We start from the raw sequence: 27,835 nt of genomic DNA on the forward strand, positions 1-27,835 counted from the left end.
GAAGAGGCTTCAAGTTGGGTGATCTAGCCATGGCGGCCATCTTTATTTCTGGCAGATCGGCTGATGGGCACCAACGCGCCCAATTTAGAGGCCAGGCGTTGGGTCTTTCTCTAGGGAGCCCATGAGCCCCTCCCCTCGCGTGCCTCTCTGAGAGGGGGCGGGCCGGAGCAGGAAGCCAGATTGAACGCGGTGAGGCTGTTTGGCGGGAAGTTGGCTTAGTTCCCTGGTCCCCGCCTAGTTTCTCCCCAGAGGCTTCTCAATCTTCCCTCCTTGATCTCGGCATAGGGCACAGTACCCTTTCGCACGGAGGACGCGATGGCTCCCAGGAAACGCCCAGAAACCCAGAAGACCCCCGAGGTGGTCGTGCGCCCCAAGACCAGGAGGAGCAGAAGCCCCCGGGAGCTGGAGCCCGAGGCCAAGAAGCTCTGTGTGAAGGGCCCCGGTACTGCCTGCGCCTGCTGCTTTAATAATTCCGCCTTTGGGGGTTCTCACGCAGGAGGCTGGAGTGGGGGGGTGGGGTGCTGTTGGTTTCCTGAGGCTATCCCAAGTTTTAAGGATGCCTTGGGCTGTGCATTTTTCCGCAGGTCCTTTGACACCACAGAGCTTGGGCTTAACCCCTCTCAGGTGATGGGAAGAGGCAGATGAGCTCCATTACATAAGACACAACGGACTTTTCAAATTCCTGTGTACCAGGATTTTTACACACTGAGGACTGCTTAAAATAATCCTACCTTGCCTGGTGGTGCGTGTGGTGAATTTCGGTAGTCATGGTTGCTAGCTGTGTGTCCTTGGTTTCCGCTGTGAGAATCTTCAATTTCCTTCCTTAGAAAACTCATTCTCTGAGGTTTATTGGGGCTTGAACCTGGGGCTATGAGGATTGGGTGGGCACAAAACACTGGAGCAGGGTGTTGCTGATGAAGTGTTTTTTGTCCCTAAGAAAAAGGGATTAATCGGTTGTCAAGAGGCTGGATTCATAGAAACCAGATCCTCAAGTACATCTTTATTCCTATTCTAAGTGGATCTATCTCTCCAAAAGTAGCCAGGCCAGACCCTCTGGATCCTGCTGGTTTCCCAAAGAACAGATTGGACTTGGGGCGAACAACTGGTCACCTCTACACTATTTTAATATAGGATTTAAAGATACTTCTTTTCCCAGTCACTTCTACCATGCTATCCTAAAATCTTTTTATTTTACATGATATGTGATTTTTAAATTGTCACCCAACCCTACCATGAGTTTTCCAACCTACTGGGAAGAGTTCTGTGTATACTTTATTCTTGGGTGTTTCTTTGGTTCCGTTCTCAGAAACCCTGCAAGGGTTTGTTTTCATATTATTTCATATTTAGCTTCGCTTCAGAATTACTATTGGGGGAGTGTTTGGGGCAAGGGGCTGAATCCCTACTCACTATATTTTGTGCTGGCTGAGACTGAGCAGACCATGGAAAGGCCTTAAGAGGTAATGAGAGAGATTGGCTATGTAGAATGGAACAACAAAGCTTTCTTTCTGAGATTTCAGCAGGAAACCCTTCCGTGCGTGAGAGCAGAGAGGAAAATATGTGTCTGTTCTGCTTGGCAGGTTCTAGCAGAAGATTTGACTCAGGCTGCCTTTGGGCGGGGTTGGCTAGCCTTCAGGTCCCGCCATCATACACCAGCATCGTCAGGGCCCTTCACCACCATAAGCTGGGCAAAGCTGCCTGGCCATCACTACAGCAGGTGAGGCATTTCCTGGCTGAAGTGCTCGAGTTTCCCTCGTACCTTTTTACTATTGGGATGTTCTAAAATTAGATGCTCCGTTGGTTCAGCGGGTTGTCAGAGTGGTCAGATCACCTCTACCTTGGTGACTGACCTACTGGGCATTCAGCCAAGTAGAAAAGTCTTATGCTGTAAAGGTCCCATCTGGAATGCACTCTGCCCCCTTGCTTTCCAAGATTAGTTCGTGCACATTGCAAATATTTTCACACACAGAGCCAGGCAGTTCACTTTCCTTTGGTGGGGGGAGGACTTGGCCCTAGGGCTCATCTATGGAGGAGGCAGAGATTGACAATTTACCCAGGACTTGGATTTTAACTCAACTTAATTCTTTTTTCTCTGTGCCAGGGTCTCCAGCAGTCCTTTGTGCACTCTCTGGCTTCTTACCGGATATTCCAAAAGGCTGCCCCTTTTGACAGGAGGGCCACATCCTTGGCATGGCACCCAACTCACCCCAGCACCCTGGCTGTGGGTTCCAAAGGGGGAGATATCATGCTCTGGAACTTTGGCATAAAGGACAAACCCACCTTCATTAAAGGGGTGAGCAGTTCCCTGTGCCAGACAATAGTGCTGAAGAAGTGTTTGTTGAAGGGATGGAGAATTATCCGGTAACAAGGAGATGACTGGGATCAAAGTAACTAGGTATTTTCAAACAAGGAAATGGTGACGATACTCAAATCTTCATTGAGTGCCAGCCCTTAAAATATTAGAAGGTATAAAATGTTGGCCACCCTGTTGTAAGTTATCACATAGAACAGAATCCGAGCCCCTTCTTTTCTCTTGCCCTCATCTTCTGCTGTCTTTCCTCACTTCCTATGCTTTAGCCACACAAGCTATTTCTATTCCTAAAACTGCGTCATTGCTCTTGCTTTTCTCTTTGACTGGAGTGCTCCTTCTCTTGGTTTTCTCATGGCTGGCTCCCTTCAGCCATGACCATTCAGGTCTTGACTTGGTGTACTTCTTCAAACAGCTTTCGCTGACCACTCTGTCTAAAGTAGTCTCTACTTGACTCATTCACTCTGGTTCATTACCCTGCTTCATTTCCCCCACCGACAATGTTTATCAATATCTGAAATGTTTCACTTATTTGAGTGTCTTTGCCCATACAAATGTCTTTGGAAAGTAAGCTCCACGATAAGAGGGACCTTGTCTTTCTGGTTTACTACCATATCCCCAGTGCCTCGAACAATGTTTGGCCTAGAGTAGTAGCTGCTTTATTATATTTGTTGAATGAGCGAGGGCCTTGAAGTATAACTGGGTAGATGGGATATGTACATACAAGATAACTTGCAATATAGATGCTAAATGCTACAGAATGTGAGAGAAGGAAGAACCCCTTGTGAATTAGAGTCAACAGAGAAGGCTCATGGATGAGTGGGGAGTGAGGAGGAATAATATTTAGGTAAATGGAGAGAAAAAGGACAAGCAGAGTGTGTTCGGGGCAAAGTTTGGCATAGCGCTTTTTAGGGATGGCCTTAATCGTGTTGATGTTTATCATCAATTGCTGAGGGGTGAAGGTGTTGGCCCCTCTACCAAAAAGAAGAGCTTTATTGTTATTTACTTATTTTTTCAGCTATAATATTGCTAGTTTATTTATTTTTATAATTATTTATTCATTTATTTATTTTTAATTTACATCCAAGTTAGTTAGCATGTAGTGCAACAATGATTTCAGGAGTAGGTTCCAGTGATTCATCCCCTACATATAACACACAGTGCTCATCCCAACAAGTGTCTTCCTTAATGCCCTTTACCCATTTAGCCCATCCCCCAACCCACAACCCTCCAGCAACCCTTGGTTTGTTCTCTATATTTAAGAGTCTCTTATGTTTTGTCCCCCTCCCTTTTTTATATTATTTTTCCTTCCCTTCCCTTAGGTTCATTGTTTTGTATCTTAAATTCCTCATATGAGTGAAGTCATATGATATTTGTCTTTCCCTGACTGACTAATTTCGCTCAGCAGAATACCCTCTAGTTCCATTCATGTAGTTGCAAATGGCAAGATTTCATTCTTTTTTTTTTTTTTTTTTTTTTTTAAATTTTTTTCAACGTTTATTTATTTTTGGGACAGAGAGAGACAGAGCATGAACAGGGGAGGGGCAGAGAGAGAGGGAGACACAGAATCGGAAACAGGCTCCAGGCTCCGAGCCATCAGCCCAGAGCCCGACGCGGGGCTCGAACTCACGGACCGCGAGATCACGACCTGGCTGAAGTCGGACGCTTAACCGACTGCGCCACCCAGGCGCCCCAAGATTTCATTCTTTTTGATTGCTGTGTAATAATACTCCATTGTGTATATATATATATATATATATATATATATATATATACCACATCTTCTTTATCCATTCATCTGTTGATGGACATTTGGGCTCTTTCCATACTTCAGCTATTGTCGATAGCACTGCTGTAAATATTGGGGTGCATGTGCCCCTTCGAAACAGCAACCTATATCGCTTGGATAAATACCTAATAGTGTAATTGTTGGATCACAGAGTAGTTCTATTTTTAATCTTTTGGGGAACCTCCATACTGTTTTCCAGAGTGGCTGCACCAGTTTGCATTCCCACCAGCAGTGCAAAAGAGATCCTCTTTCTCCGCATCCTCGCCAACATCTGTTGTTGCCTGAGGTCTTAATTTTAGCCACTCTGACTGGTGTGAGGTGGTATCTCACTGTGGTTTTAATTTGTATTTCCCTGATGATAAGTGACGTTGAGCGTCTTTTCATGTGTCTGTTAGCCATCAGGATGTCTTTGGAGAAGTGTCTGTTTGTGTCTTTTGCCCATTTCTTCATGGGATTATTTGTTTTTTGGGTGTTGAGTTTGGTAAGTTCTTCATGGATTTTGGATACTAACCTTTTATCTGATATGTCATTTGCAAATATCTTCTTCCATTCCATCAGTTGCCTTTTAGTTTTGCCGATTGTTTCCTTCACTGTGCGGAAGCTTTTTATTTTGATGAGGTCCAGATAGTTCATTTTTGAAAAGAGAAAACCTTTCGTTTGCCCAGATGGAGGCTAACAAATGGAGGACTCTATTGTAAAAAGTGACACTCTGGGCTTAGAGCAGCAGCCACAGACTCACAGGCCTTAAAAAGCCAAAGAGAAAAAAGAGTGATAGATGATGGGATCAGTGGTAAACAGGAGATGGTTGACAGGCAAGAATCTAGGTCTCGTGGTATCAGGTTTGATTTTTTCAAATGAACCCTGAAATCTTGATATTTTTTTTTACATGAAATGTTCTGATTTTTAAAAATTGTGATGAAATACACAAAACAAAATGTACCATCTTGACCATTTTTAAGTGTATAGTCCAGTGGTGTTAAGTATATTGGAATTCTTGTATAGCCAGTCTCCAGAAAGTAAAACTGCAAGTGTTTGCAAAAGTGAAATTCTGTACCCACTAACACTAACTCCCCATTCTTCCCTCTTCCTGTCCTTGGCAACCACCATTCTACTTTCTGTCTTTATGATTTTGACACTCTCATGAGTATCTCATATAAGTGGAACTATATAATATTTATCTGTTGGCTTATCTCACTTCATATAATGTCCTCTGGGCTCATCCATGTTGTAGTAGGTGTCAGAATTTCCTTTTTAAGGCTGAGTAATATCCCACTTAATATATATACCACATTTTGCTTATCCATTGATCTGTTGATGGACACTTGGGTTGCTTCTACCTTTTGGCTGCTGTGAATAATGCTGCTATGGACATGGGTGTACAAATCTCTCTTCAGGTCCCTGCTTTCAGTTCTTTTGGGCATATACCCAGAAGTGGAATAGAAGAGACAGACAAGGCCAGTGATGAACCCAGGATGAGTTTTCTTAAGTGGAGGCTCCAAAGCAGCCCATCAGAAAAAGCCAGGTTAGACAGCCTTGGGATGAGATGGATGTTCAAGAAAACAGGTGCTTGAAGCCAGAAGAAAGGCAGCCAGAGAAATGCTGTGCCCAGAGTTTGGCTTCCTGCCCAACTGGTGAGACAGGTGACCACCTGAAGGGGCAGTTTTAAATTGAAGTCAAAACCCAGAACTCAGGCAGGAAAAGATTTGTTTTGTTTTGGTTTTTTCCCCTGGGAATCTAGGACATGGGAATAGAGAAATTTAAGAAGTACCTAAGGGTGTCCTCAGGGAAGAGCCACCTGACCAAAAGGAGAATGACATCTGCTTTGAACTTGTGCCAGGCTGAGACTGCTTTTGGTTTACATCACCCTTTATTATAATGTGCACTTAAGTGATGTTTCCTCACACCATGGTGGAGATTGGCCTGGACATTTGAATTTTGGATTAGCAAGACACTAGATTGGAACAGAAGAAGGGTATGGTGGTCTGGAGAACTGCCTGTCTTTACTCCCAGATACTGACAGAAAGTTGATTTGGCACCAGTGACTGGAGGAGAAGCAGTGCCTCATTTTGTCACTTCTTTTGTCCTCTGACCTTGGCTCTGACCTTTACATCTTCAGGCCCTTGGCAAGGAAACACATTACATTTTCAAAATGAAGATAACTTAGTTTTACTCTTATTATAAAATGATCTTTGGGGCGCCTGGGTGGCTCAGTTGGTTAAGTGTCCGACTTCTGCTCAGGTCACGATCTCACACTTTTTGAGTTTGAGCCCCATGTCCAGCTCTGTGCTGACAGTTCAGAGTCTGGAGCCTGCTTCAGATTCTGTATCTTACCCAAGTAAATAAGTATACTTACTATTTTGAGAGAGAGAGAGAGAGCGCGCGTGCAAGCAGGAAGAAGCAGAGAGACTTATTTAAAAAAAAAAATAATTGTGAGGGTGCCTAGATGGCTCAGGTGGTTAAGCACCCGAGTCTTGATGTTAGCTCAGGTCATGATCTTACGGTTGTTGGTTGGTGAGATCCAGCCCTCTGTCGAGCTCTGTGCTGAGCGGGGAGCCTGCTTAGGATTCTCTCTCTCTGCCCCTCCCCTGTTCACATGCACACTCTCTTTCTCAAAATAAATAAATGAACATTAAAAATAAAAATAGGGGTGCCGGGTGGCTCAGTTGCTTAAGCGTCCAACTTTGGCTTAGGTTATGATCTCATGGTTCGTGAGTTCAAGCCCCATGTTGGGCTCTGTGATGACAGCTCAGAACCGGGAGCCTGCTACTGATTCTGTGTCTCCCTCTGTCTCTGCCCCTCCCCCACTCACACTCTGTCTCTCTTTCTCAAAAATAAATGAATATTGGAAAAAAAAATTTTTTAAATAAAAATAAAAATGACTGTGGTTTGTTTGGTGTGTTTTTCTATATGTTTCTCCTGTTTGGGGTTCACTGAACTTCTTGGATCTATGGGTTTGTCATCAAATTTGGAAAATTTTAGGTCATCATTTCTTCAAATAGTTTCTCCCCTCTTTTTTTTTCCCCCCTCTGGGACTCCAATTACATACATGTTAGGCTACTAGGTATTGTCCTGCAGGTCATTGATTAACACTTTATTTTTTATTCCCCTCCCCCTCATTTTATTTTGCATAGCTTCTACCGCATGTCTCAACTTCATTGATCGTCTACATCTAATCTGCCATTAATCCCATCCAATGTATTTTTCTTTTCAGATACTGTATATCATCTCTAGAAGCTTAATTTAGGCCTTTTAAAATATCTTCCATTTCTTTTTTCATGTTCATTACTTCCTCTGCTTTTCTTGACCATATAGAATATGTTTATGACACTTGTTTCAATGTTTTTGCTTAATTCTATCATCTGTGTCACTTGTAAGGGTGTTCGTATTCACTGAGCTTTCTTCTGGTTATAAGTTCTATTTTCCTGCTTCTTTGCATGCCTGGTAATTTCTCATTGGATGCCAGACATTGTGAATTTTACATTGTTGGATGTTGGATTTTGTTGTATTCTTTTAAATATTGTTGGGCTTTGTTCTGGGACACAGGTACTTACAACCAGTTTGATACCTTCAAGGCTTGCTTTTAAGCTTTGTTAATATAGTTACTATATTAGTTTCCTATTGATTCTATAACAGATTATCACAGTCTTGGTATCTTACAACAAAACAATTTTATTCTCTTACAGTTCTGGAGGTCAGAAATCTGAAATCATTTTTCTGAACAAATGTCAACACGTTGGCAAGGCTGGTTCTTTCTCAAGTTTCTGAGGGGAGAATTTGTTTCCTTGCTTTTTTCAGCTTCTTGTGGCCATCTGAACTCCTGGGCTGTGGCTTCTTCCATCTTAAAAGTGCATCACTGCAATTTCTGCTTCTGTGATCACATTGCTTTCTTTTCTGACTGACTCCCCCTGTGTTGCTCTTATAAAGACTATTTGATTTCGATTATATCAGTCCCACCCAGACAATCCAAAATAATCTCCCCATCTCAATATCCTTAACTTAACCACATATGCACAATCCCTTTTGTCATCTAGAGTATTATTCATGGGGTCCATGGATTAGGGCATGGACATCTTGGGGACCATTATTTAATCTACCCCAGTTAGCATGGATTTAAGGAAGCCTATAGTCTAGGTATAAGTTGGCCTCATCCTGAGGCAATACTCTTCTGAAGACTCAATGTTCTGTATATTAAGTCTTTTCATTCTGGATGGTGAGAATACAGACTATTCTGAGGATTCTCCCCTATTTATTCATGGTGTTTCTCCCCACTCCCCTCCCAGCCTTGGGTAATTTCCTCATACCCATTTACACATTAATACTTACCCAAAAGACTTGAGGGGATCCTTGTGAAAATCTCCAGAATGTCCCCTCTGTGTGTCTCCTCCCCAGAATTTTGCCCACAAATTCTTGCTATGTTGGCTTTCTTAAAATTCTGTCTTCTCAAGTCAGTGAGACTGCTAGGCTGTGTGTGTCCTCCCTCTCCGTCTTGCTGCCTGGATACTTTCTCCAAGTGCTAAGCTGGGACACTTGTAGGACTATCTCTTTTGCTTGCCTCCTGTCTTGTGCTGCCTGCTGTCTAATCTCTGAGAACCTATTTCACTTTTCTTGTCCATTTTCTTAGTTGTTTAAGACAGGAAGATATACCTGTTTTCTGACACTCCATCATGGTTGGGAACAGAAATTCCCATTCATTGTAATAGTTTATCTGAGGATTTAACATTTTTGTCCTACACAGTCTTGTCACCTACAAATCACAAGAGTTGGGTTTCTTTCTTTACTATTCTTATACTTCTTTTTTGCCTTGTTCCATTGTCTTATTCTAGTACATTGCTGAATATTGATTCTAGCAGACATGCTTGTCTTATTCTTGATCATAGAAGGCTTTTATATTTTATCATTGAGCATGATTTCTTCTACTTTCTACTGTAAAATACACATAACATAAAATTAACCAGTTTTTAAAAGTTTATTTCATTTAAAAAAAATTTTTAAAGTTAATTTGTTTTCAGAGAGAGAGAGAGAGATGTGGGAGGGGCAGAGAGAGACAGAGAGAGAATCCTAAGCAGGTTCTGCACAGTCAGTGCAGAGCCTGATGTGGGGCTCAAACCCACGAACTGCAAGATCATGACCCAAGCTGAAACCAAGAGTCGGATGCTTAACTGACTGAGCCAGCCAGGCGTCTCCCCATTTTAACCATTTTAAGTGTACAATTCAGTGGCATTAAGTACTTTCACATTGTTGTGCAACTATCACCACAACCATCTTTAGAACTTGTACATCTTCCCAAAATAAAACTCTGTACCATTAAACAAAGACTCTTTATTACCCTCCCCTATATGCACTAATCTGCCTTCTGTCTCTAAAAATTTGAGTATTTGCGGCACCTGCGTGGCTCAGTCGGTTGAGCGTCCAACTTCGGCTCAGGTCATGATCTTGTGGTCCGTGAGTTCAAGCCCCACGTCGGGCTCTGTGCTGACAGCTCAGAGCCTGGAGCCTGTTTCTGATTCTGTGTCTCCCTCTCTCTCTCTGCCTCTCCCCCACTCACTGTCTATCCCTGTCTCTCAAAAATAAATAAACATTAAAAAAATATTTAAAAATTTGACTATTCGGGTACTTCATATAAATGGAATCATGCAATATTTTTCCTTTTGGGTTTGGCTTCTTTCATTTAGCATAATGTTTTCAAGGTTCATCTATGTTGTAGCATGGATCAGTACTTCATTACTTTTTTATAGCTGAATAATGGTCCATCATACGGATTTGCCACATTTCATTTATCCAGTCATCTGTTGATGGACGTTTGGGTTGTTTCCACCTTTTGCTATTATGAATGCAACTGCTGTGAATGTACGTGTACAAGTTTTTGTTTGAATACCTGTTTTTACTTCTTTTGGGTATATACATGGGAGCTTGTTTGTGTTTTAAAATTGTCTGTTTTTTAATATCCCTTATCAGATTATGTAAATTCCCCTTTTATTTCTGGTTTGCCAGAAGCTCTTGTGAATGAAATTGTATCTCATCAAATACTTTTTTGTATGTCTTGAGATCAGCATATGATTTTTCCCCTTTATTCTCCTAATGTGATAAGCTACACCAATTGATTTTGTGTGTTTGTTTTGGTTTATTAATTATATTCCAATTTTTCACTTAAATTTTCTTTTTTTCTCATTTCTTAAAACTTTTCCAATTTTATCATCTCCAGCAAGTAATACTGCTTCTTAAAAATCATGGTAAAAGCACATAACATTTATCACTGAACATTTAAAAAAAAAAATATATATATATATATATTTGTTTTAAGTTTATCTATTTTGAGAGAGAGAGAGAGAGACTGTATGAGCGGGGGAGGAGCAGAGAGAGAGGAAAACAGAATCCCAAGCAGGCTCTGCACTATCAGTGTGGAGCCCGACATGGGGCTTCTTGAATCCACGAACCATGAAATCATGACCTGAGCTGAAGTCAAGAGCCAGACCCTTAACTGACTGAGCCACCCAGGTGCCCCTATATACATACATTTTTCTAAGTTTATTTGGGTTTTTTTTCAACGTTTATTTATTTTTTTTGGGACAGAGAGAGACAGAGCATGAATGGGGGAGGGGCAGAGAGAGAGGGAGACACAGAATCGGAAATAGGCTCCAGGCTCTGAGCCATCAGCCCAGAGCCTGACGCGGGGCTCGAACTCACGGACCGCAAGATCGTGACCTGGCTAAAGTCGGACGCTCAACCGACTGCGCCACCCAGGCGCCCCTAAGTTTATTTGTTTTTTGAGAGAGAAAAAGTGTGTGTGTGTGTGTGTGTGTGTGTGTGTGTGTGTGTGCATGTGTGTGCATGAGTGAGGGAGGGAGGGGCAGAGAGAGAAGGAGCAAGAGAATCCCAAGCAGGCTCCATGCTGTCAGCTCAGAGCCTGACACCAGTCTCAAACTCACGAACTGTGAGATCATGACCTGAGTCAAAATCAAGAGTGGGACACTTAACCAGCTCAGCCACCCAGACACCCCAATCACCAAGACATTTTAAAGTGTACAGTAGGGTTAACTATATTCACATTATTATATAACAGAACTCTAGAACTTTTTCATTGTGTAAAACCGAAACTGTATACCCATCGGATAAGTTCCTCATTTTCCCCTTCCCTCAGCCCTTGGCAACCGCAATTAATGCTTTCTGTTTCTACGAGTTAGAACTGCTCTAGATACCCCTAAGTTTTGATGGGCTTATTGTGGTTACATAGGAGAATGTTCTGCGTAGGAAATACACAGTAGAGTATTTGAGGGTGATTGGACATCAAGCTGGTAATTTATTATCAAATGCTTCCAGAAAAGCAGTTCTTTGTGCTAGTCTTGCAACTTTTCGAAGAGTTTGAGATGGTTGGAAAACAACAACAACAAAAGACTGATATTATTTCTTCCTTAAATGTTTAGTGTATTCAACAGTGAAGCTACCAGGATCTGGAATTTACTTTGCAAGAACATTTTTAGTTGTGAATACAATGCCTTTAATCAGACTATTCTGATTTTCTCTTTCATTTTCCATCAGTGTAGCAAATTCTAGGGATTTCCCCATTTCATCTAAGTTTTCAAATTTATTGGCATAAGATTGTTTATTATATCCTCTTATTATTGTTTAAAATGTCTAAGATTTCTACTGATGTCCCTTTTTTGATCTATTACATTGGTTATTTGTGACTTCTGTCTGGTCAGTCTCACCAGGGATTTATCAATTTTAGTAGTATTTTCGTTGAACCAACTTTTGTTTGTGAATTTTCCCACAGTATATTTGTTTTCTGTTTTATTCATTTCTATTCAATCTCCTACTTTATTTTCCTGTTACTTTCATACCTTCTTGAGATGGATGTTTGAATCATTGATTTTTAGCCGCCTTTTATTATGGGTAATGCTTCTATGAATATTTGTGTTCAAGTTTTCATGTGAACATACTTATTCATTTCTCTTGGGTATATGCCTATATGCCCAAGAGTGTACATTGATGAGACACACAGTAACTTTATGTTTAAGTTTTTGAGGAACTGCCAAACAGTTTTCCAGAGCGACTTCTCCATTTCACATTCCCACCAGCAGTGTAGGAGGGCTTCAACTTCTCCACATCCTTAACAACATTTGTGGGTTTTTTTCCAGCTTTATTGAGGTATAATTGACGAATAAAAATTGTGCATATTTAAGGTGTACAGTGTGAAGTTTTAACATATATGTACTTGCAAATGATTACCATGGTCAAGCTAATTCATCACCTCACATATTACCTTGTGTGCGTGCAACGAGCTGAGAACATTTAAGATCAACTCTCTTAGTAAATTTCAAACATATAACATACTGTTAATAACTGTAGTCACCGTGCTGTCCGTTAGAACTCCAGAACTTACTCATCCTGCATAATTGACACTTTGTACCCTATCTCCTCCAGCCCCAAGCCCCTAGGCAACCACCATTCTACTCAGCTTTTATGAGTTCCATCTCTTTAGAGTTCACATATAAGTAAGATCATGCAGTATTTGTCTTTCTGTGTCTGACTTATTTCACTTAGCATAGCATCCTCCTGGTTCATCCTGGTTGTCACAAATGGCAGGATTTCCTTCTTTTTAAAGGCTCAATAATATTCCATTTATATACATACAACATTTTCTGTATCTCTTCATCTGTCTACAGACACTGAGGTTGTTTTCCTATCTTGGCTACTGTGAATAATGCTGCAGTGAACACAGGAGGGACGATAACACTTTGAGAAGCTTATTTCATTTCCTTTGGATATATACCCAGAAGTGGGATTACTGGATCACATGGTATTTCTAAATTTTCTGAGGAACCCCCATGCTGTTTTCTGCAGTGCCTCTACCAACTTACATTCCCATCAACAGTGTACAAGAGTACCTTGTTCTCTACCCCTTTGCTGGTACCTGTTATCTTCTGTTGTTTCTTTTTTTTTTTTTTTTTTTTTTTTTTTTTTTTCAACGTTTATTTATTTTTGGGACAGAGAGACAGAGCATGAATGGGGGAGGGGCAGAGAGAGAGGGAGACACAGAATGGGAAACAGGCTCCAGGCTCCGAACCATCAGCCCAGAGCCCGACGCGGGGCTCGAACTCACGGGCCGCGAGATGGTGACCTGGCTGAAGTCGGACGCTTAACCGACTGCGCCACCCAGGTGCCCCTGATAATAGCTATTCTAGCAAGTTTAAGGTGATATAGCTCATTGTAGTTTTGATTTGCATTTCCCTGATGTCAGGATTAGTGATGTTGAGCACCTTTGCACATACCTGTTGGCCATTTGTGTGTCTTCTTTGGAGAAATGTCTATTTAGGTCCTTTGCCCATTGTTTAGGTTATTTGGGGGAGATTTTTGGTTTTTGCTATAGAGTTCCTTATATTTTTTTATATTAACTTCTTATCAGATACAGTATGTGAATATTTTCTCCCATTTTATGGGTTGTCTTTTCACCACCTGTAATTGTCTTTTTTTTTTTAATGTTTATTTATTTTGAGAGAGAGCATGAGCATGGGAGGGGCAGAGAGAGAGGGGGAGAGAGAATCCCAAGCAGGCTTTGCATTATTAGCACAGAGCCTGATGTGGAGCTTGATCTCACAAACTGAATCGTGACCTGAGCTGAAATCAAGAGTCAGATGCTTAACCAACTGAGTCACCCAGACATCCCTAATTGTCTATCTTTTTTATTATAGCCATCCCAGAGGGTGTGAAATAGTATCTCATGATGACTAATGATGTTGAGCATCTTTTCATGTGCTCCTGGCCATTTGCATGTCTTTGGAAAAATGTCTGTTCAAATCCTTTGTCCATTTTAAAATTAGGTCTATTTTAAAAAATGTATTTTAATCACAATTATTTTGTGTGTGTAGGTATGTATGTATGTATTTAAGTAGGGTCCATGCCCAGCATCAGGCTTGAACTCATGACCCCAAGATCAGGAGTCAGATGTTCCACCGACTGAGCCAGCCAGGTGCCTAATCACAATTATTTTAAAGCCTATATATAACAGCTCCAATATCTGTATCTCCTGTATCTTTCAAATGTTGTTTTTTCCTCTTCGTTTTTGTTTATTTGGCCTTATCTTCTGATATGCCGGATGGTTTTAGATGTAATGCCAAATCTTGCATATGAAAACTTGTAGAGATAATTTTGAGTTTTGGGTAGTGATGTTTTCCTCTAGAGACAATTTTTTTTTCTCCATCAGATCATCTTAATCCAATGAGTTTAAAATTATTTGAATCTGGACTTCAGGTTTTGTGAAGGTCAGGCTATTTCTAGTTTGCTCTTATTTCGAGAGTGTCTAGGATCTTAACTAAAAGCTGGGTTTTTTTTCTAAGACCTCTCCTTCTTGGCAAGTCTGAACTCCAGTTCTGCCTCTCTTGCCGTGTGAGACTGGCAAAACCGCAGCCCAGCTTCTCAGCCTTGAAGCCACCTACCACTTTCATATCAGCTTGTCTGCAGTTTGGTTTCTCTGCTTCTAAGCCACAGCCTTCTAATCTGCATAGACCTCAAGGGGTAAAGCAGCATCCAAACGTCAGGTCCATCTTTCTGCTTCTTTCTCTGGGATGTTGGTCTTCATGTCCTGGATGCCTTGATAGCTCTCCATTGACTTCAGAAACTTTTCTTTAAAGACATTTATTTTGGAGGTGCCTGGGTGGCTCAGTCGGTTGAGCATCTGACTCTTGATTTCGGCTCAGGTCATGATCTCACGGCTTGAGAGATCGAGCCCCGCGTCGGGCTCTGCACTGACAGCGCGGAGCCTGCTTGGGATTCTCTTTCTTCCTCCCTCTCTGTCCCTCCCCTACATGCACGCTCTCTCTCTCTCTCAAAATAATAAATATTAAAAAAAAAAAAAAGCAAACGCGGTGAAGCCTTAGTGAGCACAGGACTCAACTGTTGGGAGCAGAAGATTATCACAGCAGTAAGTGTTTGGCGGACCATCGTCACCTTTATAGAGGGGATAGGACGTGCCAGTTAGCATACTGAGTGAGCCAAGTGGATGTTGTGTAAGAGGCCTTGTACGGGTCTGTGAGGCTGGGATAGCGGCAGCTTAAGAAGTAGAGAAGGGGCTCTTGAGGGTGTAAAGTTCTTAAAACTGTGCCTGATACATAAGAAGCACTTAATAAGGTTATGTTTTTTGATGTTATGATTATTTTCATCATCATTGTCTGGAATATCTGGAAAAAATAGGAAGGAGTTCAGATCTGACTCCTGCCCACCTAATCCAGGCACTGTTCCCAGCTGAAGCTCTTCTAAAGAGCACTGGGCAATAAACAAACCATGGTACATCCACATAATGGAATGCTTGGCAATAAAATGGAATGAGCTCTGGGTACACATAGTAACTTGGGTGCATCTCAGGGGCATTATGCTGAGTGAGATGAATACTGTATGATTCATTTATACGACAATCTATTAAAGGCAAAACCATAGCACGGTGATAGAGAACAGATGCACAGTGGCCGAGGGGTGACAGGAGGAGAAGGGGTGTGACCACGAGGGGAGAGCACAGGGGGCTTTTTTGAGGGGATGGAACTGTTCTGCATCCTGATTTGAGTGGTGGTTATTCAAATCTATACTCTTGTGTTTTCACATCCATAGAAGTGTGTGGTAAAAACAACCAAATGTACCGTGTGTTAATTTTTTTTTTAAATTCAATTAAAACTAAAACCTTAAGTAATGAAGAGTCCCATGGAGCGCATGCCTGCGTCCAGGCCTCTCGGCTGGCCTGGCCGCACGTGCTGCCTGCCCGGCTGTCTGGTCGGCAGACTCCGTGCACCCAGGCCTCATCCTTCTCCTGGGCCATCTTCACTCACTGGTTTTTCTCTTCCTTATGTTAGATTGGAGCTGGAGGGAGCGTCACTGGGCTGAAGTTTAACCCTCTTGATACCAACCAGTTTTTCACCTCCTCAATGGAGGGAACAACTAGGCTGCAAGACTTTAAAGGCAACACGCTCCGAGTGTTTACCAGCTCAGACACCTGCAAGTGAGTGGCTTCACTAGGAGGGAAAGGGCTTCTAGGCTCTCGGTGTAGTTCTGACGAGAGCCTCTGGATCTCGTTTGTATTACCCAAACCTGGCACGGGAAAGACCAGCAAGGTGGCAGCCCCTTTCCACCCTTCCCTCTCTTTCTGAGACTTTCTGTAGCTGCCTTTCTCTGTTCCAGGTGGGTTACTGCTTCGGTGAGGTATTCTAGAACCTCAGCTCTTCTCAGAGAGGGAAGGGCTTCAGCTCTTCTCTGAGGCATTCATATATTAGACTAGACCTTGATTCTCACTAGTTAACATGGCATTGGCCTAGAAAGCCACTTTTAAAGGTTGGAGCAGGAACTAAGAATTTGAGATTTCATTCTCTACATCCCTGAGTTGTAATGACCCAACCACTTCTTTGATAGAAGCTTAAAGGGATAGAATTGTGCCCATAAAGCACTTTGGACTCCCCAAGGGCAAGTGGCTGGAGAAATTACAAAAGACGCGTCAGTTTGATTTCTAGCCAGAGACACGACTCTAACTGTTCTCTAAGGAATCAAGGGTGTCGAGGCTCTAACTAGCACTGGACATTATCCTTGGCTGCCCCACGGAGGTAAGTAATACCAAGCAATCAGGGCAAGTGATGGGATAGACTCAGCTCCACAAGAAACCCTCCCTCCGAAAGATATTTGTAGGGGATACAAAAGACACCGTAGCAAGGATTTGAGTGTTTGAGAGGAAAAATAGGAATCTGAGATCTCCTGGCTGGGCACTAGGATCCCTGAAGCAATCCCAACCCTTTGTCCTCAAGTAGTCCGAGAGGCAAAAGAGCAAGACAGAGCTCCTAAAATTGTGCTTTTTTCCCTAAATGCTCAGAAGAGGGCAGAAGTTCTTTTCTCGCCAGCTCTGACAACCGGAGCTGGGCAGTCCCTTTTTGATTTGTCATCTCCTTTGGCCCAGAGGGTAGAGAGTGAAGAGAGACACCAATAAACATGTCTTCCTCAAAACCCAGGGCTATAGGGGGCAGGCTGGCCTGGGGACTTGCCTAATGGCTCTAAGGGACAGCTTCTTAAGGACTCCTACCAGCTGAGGATCCTGGCCCCGACAGTAACTGGACAAATTTCTGAGCCTCATCACCCTCATGCCCTCTCTCTGGAAGGTAGACAAGTAAGAGTGTTCCTCACTGGAAGTCCGTGGTGAGACAATTATTCACTTATTCAACAAATACTGATTGGACATCTATCCGTTAGACGTTAGAGCTGGACCAGTTAATGGCTCTTGCCTTTGTCCCCAAGAATCTTATAGCACAGTCTCTCCCTCCAGCATCTGGTTTTGCAGCCTGGATGTGTCTGCCAGAAGCCGAATGGTGGTCACAGGCGACAATGTGGGACATGTGATCCTGCTGAACATGGACGGCAGGGAGGTGCGTTCTCTGGAGCCCTGGTCTTCCCTTTCTTTCCCTTACCCCCAGCCTCCCTGCACCCCACCTGAACCAAGCCCTTCTCTGCAGCTTTGGAATCTGAGAATGCACAAAAAGAAAGTGACCCATGTGGCTCTGAACCCATGCTGTGATTGGCTCCTGGCCACAGCCTCTGTGGACCAAACAGTGAAAATCTGGGACCTGCGCCAGGTTAAAGGGAAATCCAGCTGCCTCCACTCGCTGCTGCATAGCCATCCTGTCAACGCAGGTGTGATATATCAGACCTCATCCTTCCTGCAGACCGTGCCTATCCAAGTGTTTCTGGGGTCTCCCCTCAACATTTAGAAGCTGCTAGGCCAAACCCTTTACCCTGATAGCATCAACCAAGTTGATATCTTGGAAACTTTCGGAAACTAGTGGTCCCCAACAGCTGCTAAGTTTCTAGAATGTTTTTGTTCACAGTCCAGATTCACCTCCTCCCTTCCACCCGGGGTCTAGAGGGGAGTGGGAAAGAGGGCGCCCCTGCAGAAGGCCTGTACCAGCCAGGACAAGGGCCTGTGGTTGCTTCAGTTCTGGGGCTTTTCACTCGCCAGCTTGTTTCAGTCCTGACGGAGCCCAGCTCCTGACCACTGACCAGAAGAGTGAGCTCCGGGTTTACTCGGCCTCCCAGTGGGACTGCCCCCCGAGCCTGATCCCACACCCTCACCGCCACTTCCAGCACCTGACGCCCATCAAGGTAAGTGATGAAGACAGGGAGCTATGACATGGGGATAGACTGGGTCTATCCCAGACTGGGTAGAGAAAGGCCAGATCTGGAATCCCTAATCCCAGATCTCATCTTGCACCCACACAAAGCAGTCTCTTCTCCCCTGGCTCTCTCTTTGTCCCTTCTGTCCCCCTTCTACAACCCCACTTTGCTGGGTTCTGTCTCCTGTAAGCTCTTTTCCTGTTTTTGTTTTTTTTTCAGCCCAGCCTATCTCCCTGCTGTTCTGCCCTCAAACTTCAGTTCCTGCTGACCTCAGCCTTGCTAATGACTTCTCCAGTCTCAGCCCCCAAGGTTTTTATGGTCTTGAAGTCTTCTGATTCCTTCCTGCCCATGCCCCCAGGCAGCCTCAGCTCTGCCCATTACTCTGCTCTCCTGCTTTGTGTTCTTTTATAGAACCACAGCCTTTCTTCAGACCTCCAGGTTTCATGCCTGTAGTTCTTTCATCAAGACAGCATAGTGGTGGGGGCGCCAGCCTCAGGCAGGCTGACAACCTCCGGTTAGAATCCTTGGGCAAGCTGCTTGAATTTTGGGTCTTGGTTTCCTCATCTCTAAAAAGGGAATAATAGTATCTGACCGATAGGGTTGTTGGAAGAATCAGTACACCCAAAGCACATGCCCAGTGCCTGGTAAGTACTACATAAACAGTGATGATTTAGTATTAGGGAGGCTCCCACGTACCTCAAATCCAACCCAAGCTCTTAAGAACAAGCATTCATCACTGGCTGGTTCCCATTGATCCATGTGTCGTCTCCCACTTTGTAACCAGCCAGGCCAATTTCTAGCTTCCCAGGTGGGCTTGTGACATGTCCAAGCCGTGGCATGTACCACCTCGTCCTTCCCGCTAACCATGTCTTTCCGCCTTCAAAACTCCCTTGAGATTTCTTAGGAAAATCCCACCTGTCATTCCAGCTAACTGCCAGATTTGTTTTGAGTGGGGTAATCTGGGGAACATAGGTTTCTTTCCCTTTCTTGGCCATGAGCCATCTCCTGCTCAACTCTTTATCGTTCACATTGATGGAGGGATTACTTCAGAACTTCCATCCTATTTGGTTTTTGGTTACCAGAGACTTTTTGCTTTGTTGTAGGCTTACCTCTTTGGTTAATGTCTGGGTAAAGCTGATGTTAAAACATTGATCAGTTGGTATGATCTCAGGAAGTGCAAAAGAGAAAGAAGGCCTGAAGGTGTCCCAAGGTCCAGAGAGGCCAATTTGGGATTAAAAATTTGGGACGGTAGATGCGCATACAATAGTTTCATGTGGGTCTGATCTCCATTATTAAATTGCTGGCAACTGTATTAACAACTGTTAGTGACAAAAAGTACTTTTGATGTCCCTCTTGATAGTGCTCTGCATTTACTCTCATGACAACTCTTCGTCTCCTAGGCAACCTGGCATCCTCGGTACAACCTCATTGTTGTGGGCCGATACCCAGATCCTAATTTCAAAAGTTGTACCCCCCATGAATTAAGGACCATTGATGTGTTTGATGGAAGCTCAGGGAAGATGATGTATCAGCTCTATGACCCAGAATCTTCTGGTATCATTTCGGTGAGGTTTGGGCCCTCAAATAATGATGGGAGGAAGCAGGGATTCAACCTACTTTATTGACCAAAAACGACCAGAAATTTATCCTCATGTGCCCTTCTCCCAGTACCTCAACCTCTCCTCATGCTTATGCCCTTGTCTCTGCAGCTCAATGAGTTCAATCCCATGGGGGACACGCTGGCCTCTCTGATGGGTGAGTGAAGTGGTTATATCTCAGACTGGCCAAGCCCTATCCTACTCCCCAAGGTTGAGTGCAGGCTCTCCTCAGCTTAGCCCTACCAGTCACCCCAGGGTAGGAGTCAGTAAAGAAGACTACCAGGAGACCGTGGACTCTTTGGCCTGGGCCCTCCATGCCTCTTGCTTTGTCCTGGTCATGGCAATGCCTGGCTGCTGTCCAATTTCCTGGTATTTCCTTACCAAGTCCTAGGTTCCCTGGGCCAACCCCAAGTTCTCAGAGACTGATAATGGAAGGTGCAAGTCAGACTGGTCTCACTCCTCCTAGGTTATCACATTCTCATTTGGAGCCAGGAAGCTGGGATGCGGAAATGAGACACATTAATGACGGTGTGGGCCAAGCAAGGGCTTGGAGCCACCTGAGAACAAATCCTGTGAGAAGAGGCGGCTATGTGTTAAAGGGCCAAAGGTATCCAAGTCTTAGGGTTGGAGCAGGGACACTGTGGCATGGGACACTGTGGGACTGGGACACTGGCATGTTACTGCTCTGGACTTAGATCCAGAAACTTCTCCAGAGTTGGTGCCCCAGGTGCCCCAAGGGTCCTTGCTATTATCTAGCCTGGGGCCAAGGTACTTTTCTTTGACGTGCAGTGGCAGAGTGATCAGGTAGTGGTTTTCAGTTTGTGCTCACTATTGACATGGCCAATAAAACCATACCCAACTGAGCTTCTGAGTGGATTTTACAGCACTGATCTGGTCAAAGGGCTCCTTGGGCCCCCCAAAATGAAGAAAAGGCACAGAAACAGCACTGAGTCTAAAACTTTCATTCTCTGGACGCTGCCTTAGCCCTATTCTGGGCCACAGCCACAAGCAGTCCAGCTTACAACCTACATTTACCTCTGGTCCCTAGAGACCCCAGCCTAGCCGACTGGGATAGTAGTGTCACAACTGTACAACTCACTCCCCTCCCCCCCCCCCCCCCCGCCCCACCCCAGTACAAACACCCTTCTGACCTGCTCCAGCTGCAGGGTGACAAAGGTGCCTGAAGCATTATGTCTGACTCTAATGGTGGCTTCAGGGGGACAAAGGAAAACTTGGCTGGCTGGCCTTTGAGTGATCCAGCTCCTTAGTGGCCAATGTTTGTACGCCCAATGTTGTGCAGTTTTTCCCACTAAAATAAGCACTGAGAGGCAAGACTGTGTCCCCTGAACCATTTGCCAAAGACTCCAAGCTGGAAGAGAGAGCAAGGCTTGATTGGCGGGGGCAAGGCGATCAAGCACCAACTCCTTCAGTTTTTTAATCCCAGGTCCTGAGTGAAACTTGGATACTTGTCTACACTTCTAGTCCTTCGGAAGCATGGCGGAGGCAAGTCTTGTTTGGAGAAAGCCAAAGTCCAACATAGTACTTGGTAAACAGGAGGCACACGAATGCTGAGCGACAGGTGCCATGGGCCAAGCCGAGCCCCACTTATTCATCTAGGTTAGGGTAATCAGAGGGAGGCCAACCCAGGGTCTCCTGTCCATGGGCTGGGGAGCAGCAATAGTCAGGAGCAAGGGCCCAGCCCACCTCCCCTAGGAGGCAGAGGGAAGGGGGCTGAGTGGTTGTCAGGCATGATCCTCCCCATCTGCGACATGGCGGTAGCCCGGAGGCTGGGCCTGCATCCGGAAGAGGACAGTGAGGAGCAGCACTATGAGAAGGAAGAGGATGGAGCCGCATACAGCCAAGGCCACGATCACCTCTGAGCACAGGTTGGGGAGGGGGACAGAAAGGTCACGTCAGTGTTCCTCCAACAAATATTTGATTGTCTACCGTATACCACGTGCTCTTCTTACAATGGGGATATATCTAGGTCAGTGATAAATGGTAGAAAGAAAGACAAACCAAACTAAGGGGAAAAGGATGGAAAGGTAGGTCAGTCAGGGAACGGATCACTGAGGAAATGACAATCTGACCAGAGACCTGGAGTCCCTGAGATGCTCAGATATGAGAGAAGAGGGTCTGGGGGCAGGGACAGAGGGGATGCGTAGACAAGAAGCAAATACAAAAGGCCCTGATGGGGAAATAAGTTTGGCAAATTCTAGGATCAGCTAGAAAGCCAATATCACTATAGCAGAGTGAGGGGCAAGTAGGAGATCAGCACTGAGGATCAGACCAAGAAGGGCCTGGAAGGCCATGAGAAAGAACTTGGATTTTGTTCCAAATGTCATGGGAAGCCACCGGAAGATTCTGAGAAGGGTAGTGATGTCAACTGATTTATGTTTTAAAAAAATTAACTCGGGATGCCTTGGTGGCTCAGTCTGTTAAGAGTCTGACTCTTGGTTTTGGCTCATATCGTGATCTCACAGTTAGTGGGATTGAGCCCCGAGTCAGGCTCTGCACTGACAGCAAGGCGCCTGCTTGGGATTCTCTCTCTCTCTCTCTCTCTCTCTCTCTCTCTTGAAATAAATACATGAAACATAAAAAAAAAAAAAAAAAATTAACTCTGTGGTACTGTGAGACTGGTAGGTACAAGAAGAGAGTCAGAAAGAACAGTGGGAAACTTTTCAGTAGTGTAGGCAAGAGATGAGTGCAGATCAGACCAGGGAGGCAAGAGGATGTATTTTAAAGGTTGAGCCAATGGGATCTGCTAGTGGACTGGATGTGGGGTCTGAGAAAGAGGGTATTCAAGATGACTCTTAGGGTTACGCTCCACAACTAGGTGACTGATGTGGCATTTGCTAAGATGGGCAAGACTGGAGGAAGAGTGGATTTAGGGGCAAGAGTGTTCGGTTTCAGACACAGCAGCTTTGAGATGTTCTAGCTGACCTCCATGGAGAGACCTCCAATCAGCAGTCAGATATGTGAGTCGGTAGCTCAGAGAAAAGGTCATGAATCTGAGTCATAAGAGGATGGAACTCTGCATGGAGGTGGTACGTAAAGCCATGAGGCTGGATGGGATTGTTTTGGGAGTGTGCACACATGGGGAAGGGCCAGGGTGAGCCCTGGGCCATCCACTGTTTAGTCAGGAGAAAAAGCCAGTAAGGAAGCTACCTGTAAGTCAGAAGAAAAAGCAGAGAAGCCAAGAAAGTGTCTAAGGAAGGACTGACCGATGACATCATGCCCCTGAGAGATGAGAGAAGCTAAGAATTGGTCACTGGCTTTGGTAAGAGGAGGTAATTGGTCCTTTACAAAAGTGGCTTCACTGGTGTGGAAGGTGACACAAGCCTATCTATCGGGAGTCTGACAGAACAGGCACTGAAAAAGCAAAGTAGGAAGGATTCCACTTTCATAGGGAACAGGGAAACAGTGGTGGCTGGAGGAAGATGGTGCCCTGAGAGGTCTTTGTAAGGCTCTCAAGGAGGGACTGACCCAGTAGAGAGAAAACACTAAGGCTCCAGAAGTCTCTGTGGAGGTGAGAAGAGATGGACCCGGAGCACAAGTGCAGAGATTGGCCTCAGGTAGCAGCTTACAGCAGCAAGTAAGCTGGAAGATCTGCTGGTTGCAGGATGAGCCCAGGCTCTCCTGGCTACCGTTATTTTCTCAGTGATCTAAGAAGTGAGGGCATCGCCTGAGAGTGAGGAATGGAGAGAAGGTGAGCAATGGTGTCAGGGTGGTCTAGGGAAACTCAGTGGGATGGCTGGAAGGGCAGCAACTCTCGGGAGACCGGTGGGCAGGAAACGAAGGTTGTTTTGGGAGATTACTAGTGGAGGCAGGCAGCCACTCACCCGTGTCTGCAGGCCCGCTTGCCAGCTGGCATTCTTGCTGCCAATCCTTGGGCACGACGGGCTCTGTGAGGTGAAGGAAGTCCTGCAGGGGGCAGCGGTGAGGGCAGCCAGGCAGGATCAGCGGCCAGGGAGCCTTGTTACTCTCATTCCGAAAGTACATCTCCACTGAGAAATTCCTGAGGGTTGACAGGAGAGGCGATGGAAGCTGCTCAGCGGGCCTATAACTGAGTGCTTGGGCTGCCCACAGCCTCCACACAATTGCCCCTCCGGAGGGCAGACTGTCCACTCACCCATTATCTTCCTGGTACAGTTCAAATATGTGGCAGGAGGCGTAGGGGGCTTGTTCCCCATTGTAGACACCCAGTGCCATTTGCAGAGCAACCAGGGTGGTGTCGTGCTGTAACAGAGAGGAGCTCGCTGTCAGCCCTCCTCACCTAACCCCTGCCCCCCTCCCGCCCCAGGCACTGAACAGAGGAGACAGCCAGCTCTTTGGCCGACGTTCGCATGCTGGGGAGTATGGGAGCTTACCGCAGAGTAAACCAGCAGCTTAGGGAGTTGGGAAGAGGCTGCCATGAGGGTCAGGTTCTTCCGTATCTGAGCCAACAGGACTCCTAAGGAAGAAGAGATCCTGGTGTCAGTGGCTCCAGCTACCCCTGTCTTTTGATCAGACCTATCTGAGCCCCTTCACCCTCTGCTGGTCCTGGGTCTGATCACCTGCACAGGGAACTTTTAGGTGCATGGGAACCATGCAGGAAACTCTTTAGCACCTCTGTTCTCTAAGAACTTTGAAACTTACAGAGAGAAGCAAGATAAAACGAGATATGTACATTTCAACAGATACAGAGATCTGCCTCTTTATAAGTGAGCTACGAGGTCCTGCCCATGTCTGAAGAATTACTCCAGTTTGGAACAGATATAAACTTAAGACTGCTTCAAAACCCATAAGACGGTGGCAAATACAGGAGCTCTGCACATGCAGGCTCTGAAAACTACAGAGATGTCAGGAAGGTTTGACAGCTGGCCCTCCCTTGGGTGCTCAGACCAGGAAACTGGCACATGTGTATTATTCTCAGCCTTCTTGCAAAGCGTTCCCTGGTGGGTTTCTGGAGGGAGGTATTCATTTAAGGGGACAGAAGGTCTCCTGACACGAGTGACTTAAGAAGATGAATGGCAGGAAAGAAGCACGCAAACCTGACTGTGGTCGATCATACAGTGACAGAGGAGCTATGAGCATTTGGAGGGCGGGGGAAGGCTTCGGTGACTAATGGGAGGTCTGGTTCTGAATGGGCAGAGAAGACTATGGGGGGAGAGGGAAGTGTGTGAGCAGCCTTCCAGAGCAGGTTGTTAATGCTGTAGGGTCCTGAGGAGGGAAGTGACATGCTGCTCTGGTCACTCACCCCCCTGAAGCCGGGCCTTCTCTGCCTCCTCGTAGATCCCGAAGAGGAAGCGGAAGCTGAAGTCCTTTAGCCGGCTCAGATGCTGCATGGTCTGGGGAGAGGCCCAGGGCGGCAGGACCAGCCCGTGTGTTTGCTGTGTATCGCAGCAGGCAGGTTAGCTCCCCAGGCCTAGGCCAGAGCCTCTCCGGGGACAGCTCTCTTCCCCAGCGGGAAGGTGCCTGTGTGTGTGTGAGGGAGGGAGAGGAGAGGAGAGGTGAGGCTGAGGGACTGGAACCAGGAGACATGGTGGACAGGACACAGGAAAGGAAGCTCAGGCACGAAAAGCGTGACTCAGCAGAATCTCGGATAGCACGAGAGTTCTGGGTGGAGAGGGGCAAGAACTGCTGACAGATAATAAACCATTTCCCACTCTGAGGTTCTTTTTCACCCATGAGGGAAGTTCCCTTGTTTCGCAAGAAGCGGCTTGCCTGGACCTCCCCAGTGGGAATGGTATCCAGGCATGATGTCCCACTTGTCCTGGTCACCTGGGCCTGCCGAGGTGTGAGAGAAGAAAGGTCACACTGGGACCCTAAGTGGGCTCACCTCGCAGAAGAGTGTGTCATAGACATTCCAGACGGTCTCCAGCGTCAGGTCTGTAAGGCCTGTCTCGTTGGCCACCATATCCAGAAATTGCTACGAAAAAAGGATCAGGGGATGAGTCCTGCCCTGGGGAAAGGACAGCGTGATGACCTCCACCTCAGCATCACTCACTGCATTCTGAATGATCTCATTCTGATACTCTGGCGTCTGTCGGGTCTCGTTCTGTAACTGCTCGTAACGGGGACACGGGCCCAACGGGAACTTCAGCAGCTGCAGAACAAAGTGGGGAAAACAGGCTGAGAAGGAGTCAGGGACCAGCCGGCCCATGGCCAGAGTTGTCCCTCTCACCGCCTCCAGGGAAGCGCTGGCCAGTCTTACCCTATCCTCAGTGATGGGCACAGTGTGAACGGGGATAGGTTGCCAAGAGATATTTGGGTTGAAGCGCTGTATCCCGTTGGGAGGGAAGAGTCCGGCCAGGTTGGCCTCAGCACTCATGAGCGTACGGTCAAAGTCTGTGCTTCGCACATAAACCTGCAGAGACAACAACACAAGTCTTACCTGTGGGGGTGGGATGGGGCAGCTTTGGCCCCTCATTGGGGCCTCAGGGGGAGAACCTGAACCTGTTCTTGATGGTTACCCAGCAGGTGGTGGCCCCTGCTCCCCATCTCTGACCTTCCTCGTCCCTCTTCCCAGCAAAGGGCCAAATGCTCAGGTAGTGGCTAGCTGTCACCACTCTGTGAAGAACTCCTGTTGTAATGGCTCTAGTTCAAATGCCTTCCCAGTCCAAAGTATAAGGCTGTCAGTCAGTGAGGCTGTCAGGTCCATCTGTCTGCTTTTATAACAATGCCTATCTCCCTATCTAGACCAGAGTTCTTGAAGGCAGAAACTGTCTCCCACCACACACATATACCCCTTAATAAAGTAGCTTAGAGATCAGGGAGAGGAAATAGAGAACAGTTAATTGCTTGTGCAAAGGGAGGAGGAAGCAGTGGGGAGGGGCAAGACCAGGACAGAGCTGGCCCTCAAGGGAACAATAACATTGAGGACCCCACAGCCTGTGGTTGATAATGGTAACCAGAGGAACATTCATCGCCATCCCCGGGCTCTAGGAAGAGGGCTTCAAGAATCAGGAACACTTGCCAATCTTTCCTGACATGCCTTCTCTACATGTGTTCCCTCCTACCTTTACGTCTTGGCCCTGTGTGGTTTACCGTCTGTCACCCCCACCTCATTCTAAGCTCCACAAAAACAGAGATCATATCTGTGTGGTGCACCATTACACGCACAGTGCTGGCACAGCACTTTGCCCTTAGTAGGTACTCAGTAAGTGTTTTGGATGGAAAGTCTACGCTATTCCACAGAATCAGAAAAGACTTTGCCAGGCCCTAAAGTCTGAGATTGGATGCTTGATCAGTTTTGCCCCTTCCAAGTCAAGGAGGGGCAACTCGGCCTCTAGGACTCTGTTCTACACAGCTCTTGGATGTCGTGTCCTGTAGTTGTTACCAAAAACTCATGGCAGGAGGCCAGAATGCCCCAGGCTTCCCGAGGGCAGGGGGTGAGGATAGTAGATTCCACTCCCCTTGCCTCTTGGAGCTCCCAGCCTTACCTCTTGCCGGTGGTAAGAGGTGTTGAGAAAGCCATGGTAGCGTTGCCGCAGAGCCTGGCCCAGCTCCCAATGCTGTAGCATCCCCTCCTGTGGGCAAACTCAAGAGTTAAGAGGGAAGGGACAGCTTGCAAGCCCACAGGGCTTAGGCACTATTGCTTTCCAAATTTACCCTGTCTGGAAGTAGGAGTGGGTTAATCTGATCACAGAAGTCATTTACTAAGTGGCTGATTGTATATGGCATCTGTCCTGGACACAGAGGAAAGTAAGTTTAAGGTCAAAGTCAGCACCCACATGGCAAATGAGAGTTTGGTGGAGCCCCAAGTTCTGTAGCCTGCTCTCGAGGTCACTCATTCTACAGCACGCCCTGAATGGAGGCTGGCTTGTGACCCACCTTAGTTAGCTGACCAAACCCCTGGGGCCACTCCTCTTCCTGATAGGGATCCTTGGGATATGTCTTCACTGGCGAACGGTCTCCATGTCGGTACAGCTGAGGAAAGAAAATGGTTTGCCTACAGGTCAGAGAGTTCCTCGATAGGGACAAAGAGCCCATCTCTCCCCTTGTTGGGGAGAGATGCCTTACTCCTTC

General features: G+C 45.8%; 2 protein-coding genes and 1 long non-coding RNA gene across 5 annotated transcripts in view; 2 read left to right on the forward strand and 1 right to left on the reverse strand.

The window, feature by feature from the left end:
* Nucleotides 1–20,688, forward strand: DDB2 (damage specific DNA binding protein 2). Of its 2 annotated transcripts, XM_047877697.1 has the most exons (12): nt 1–189; nt 286–442; nt 1,578–1,714; nt 2,099–2,290; nt 15,932–16,077; nt 17,383–17,482; nt 17,570–17,747; nt 18,073–18,215; nt 18,447–18,536; nt 19,628–19,792; nt 19,937–19,982; nt 20,292–20,688. In XM_047877697.1, exons 2-12 carry the CDS (start codon nt 316–318, stop codon nt 20,336–20,338), a joined length of 1,371 nt encoding a protein of 456 aa, XP_047733653.1. In that variant the 5' UTR covers nt 1–189; nt 286–315; the 3' UTR covers nt 20,339–20,688. The 2 variants fall into 2 exon arrangements, with proteins under 2 accessions (XP_047733653.1, XP_047733652.1); XM_047877696.1 differs by lacking the exon at nt 18,447–18,536 and having other exon boundaries at nt 5–189.
* On the forward strand, nt 4,634–14,774 carry LOC125176373 (uncharacterized). The gene is made up of 4 exons (XR_007156235.1): nt 4,634–5,211; nt 10,004–10,006; nt 13,498–13,502; nt 14,764–14,774. It is a non-coding gene; the product is annotated as an uncharacterized LOC125176373 (long non-coding RNA).
* Nucleotides 19,829–27,835, reverse strand: part of ACP2 (acid phosphatase 2, lysosomal) — an 8,630-nt gene continuing 623 nt past the window's right edge. Inside the window, exons 2-11 of one of the 2 annotated variants that reach the window (XM_047877698.1) lie at nt 27,641–27,736; nt 27,250–27,336; nt 26,022–26,174; nt 25,815–25,913; nt 25,647–25,736; nt 25,065–25,197; nt 24,196–24,278; nt 23,958–24,064; nt 23,668–23,843; nt 19,829–21,701 (exon numbers count right to left, since the gene is read on the reverse strand). In XM_047877698.1, coding sequence (XP_047733654.1) covers nt 21,568–21,701; nt 23,668–23,843; nt 23,958–24,064; nt 24,196–24,278; nt 25,065–25,197; nt 25,647–25,736; nt 25,815–25,913; nt 26,022–26,174; nt 27,250–27,336; nt 27,641–27,736 — 1,158 coding nt within the window. In that variant the 3' untranslated portion in view covers nt 19,829–21,567. The remainder of the gene's footprint in view (nt 21,702–23,667; nt 23,844–23,957; nt 24,065–24,195; nt 24,279–25,064; nt 25,198–25,646; nt 25,737–25,814; nt 25,914–26,021; nt 26,175–27,249; nt 27,337–27,640; nt 27,737–27,835) is intronic. The other variant, XM_047877699.1, reaches the window with a different exon arrangement.

The sequence above is a fragment of the Prionailurus viverrinus genome, chromosome D1, assembly GCF_022837055.1.
Source record: "Prionailurus viverrinus isolate Anna chromosome D1, UM_Priviv_1.0, whole genome shotgun sequence".
Taxonomy (NCBI): Eukaryota; Metazoa; Chordata; class Mammalia; order Carnivora; family Felidae; genus Prionailurus; species Prionailurus viverrinus.

Coding starts and splice junctions, on each gene's coding strand:
- DDB2 (XM_047877697.1), top strand. CDS start 316: ATGGCTCCCAGGAAACGCCCAGAAACCCAGAAGACCCCCGAGGTGGTC. Junction 18,537..19,627: donor CTCCAGTCTCAGCCCCCAAG/GTTTTTATGGTC, acceptor TTCGTCTCCTAG/GCAACCTGGCATCCTCGGTA. Junction 19,983..20,291: donor CACGCTGGCCTCTCTGATGG/GTGAGTGAAGTG, acceptor CACTCCTCCTAG/GTTATCACATTCTCATTTGG.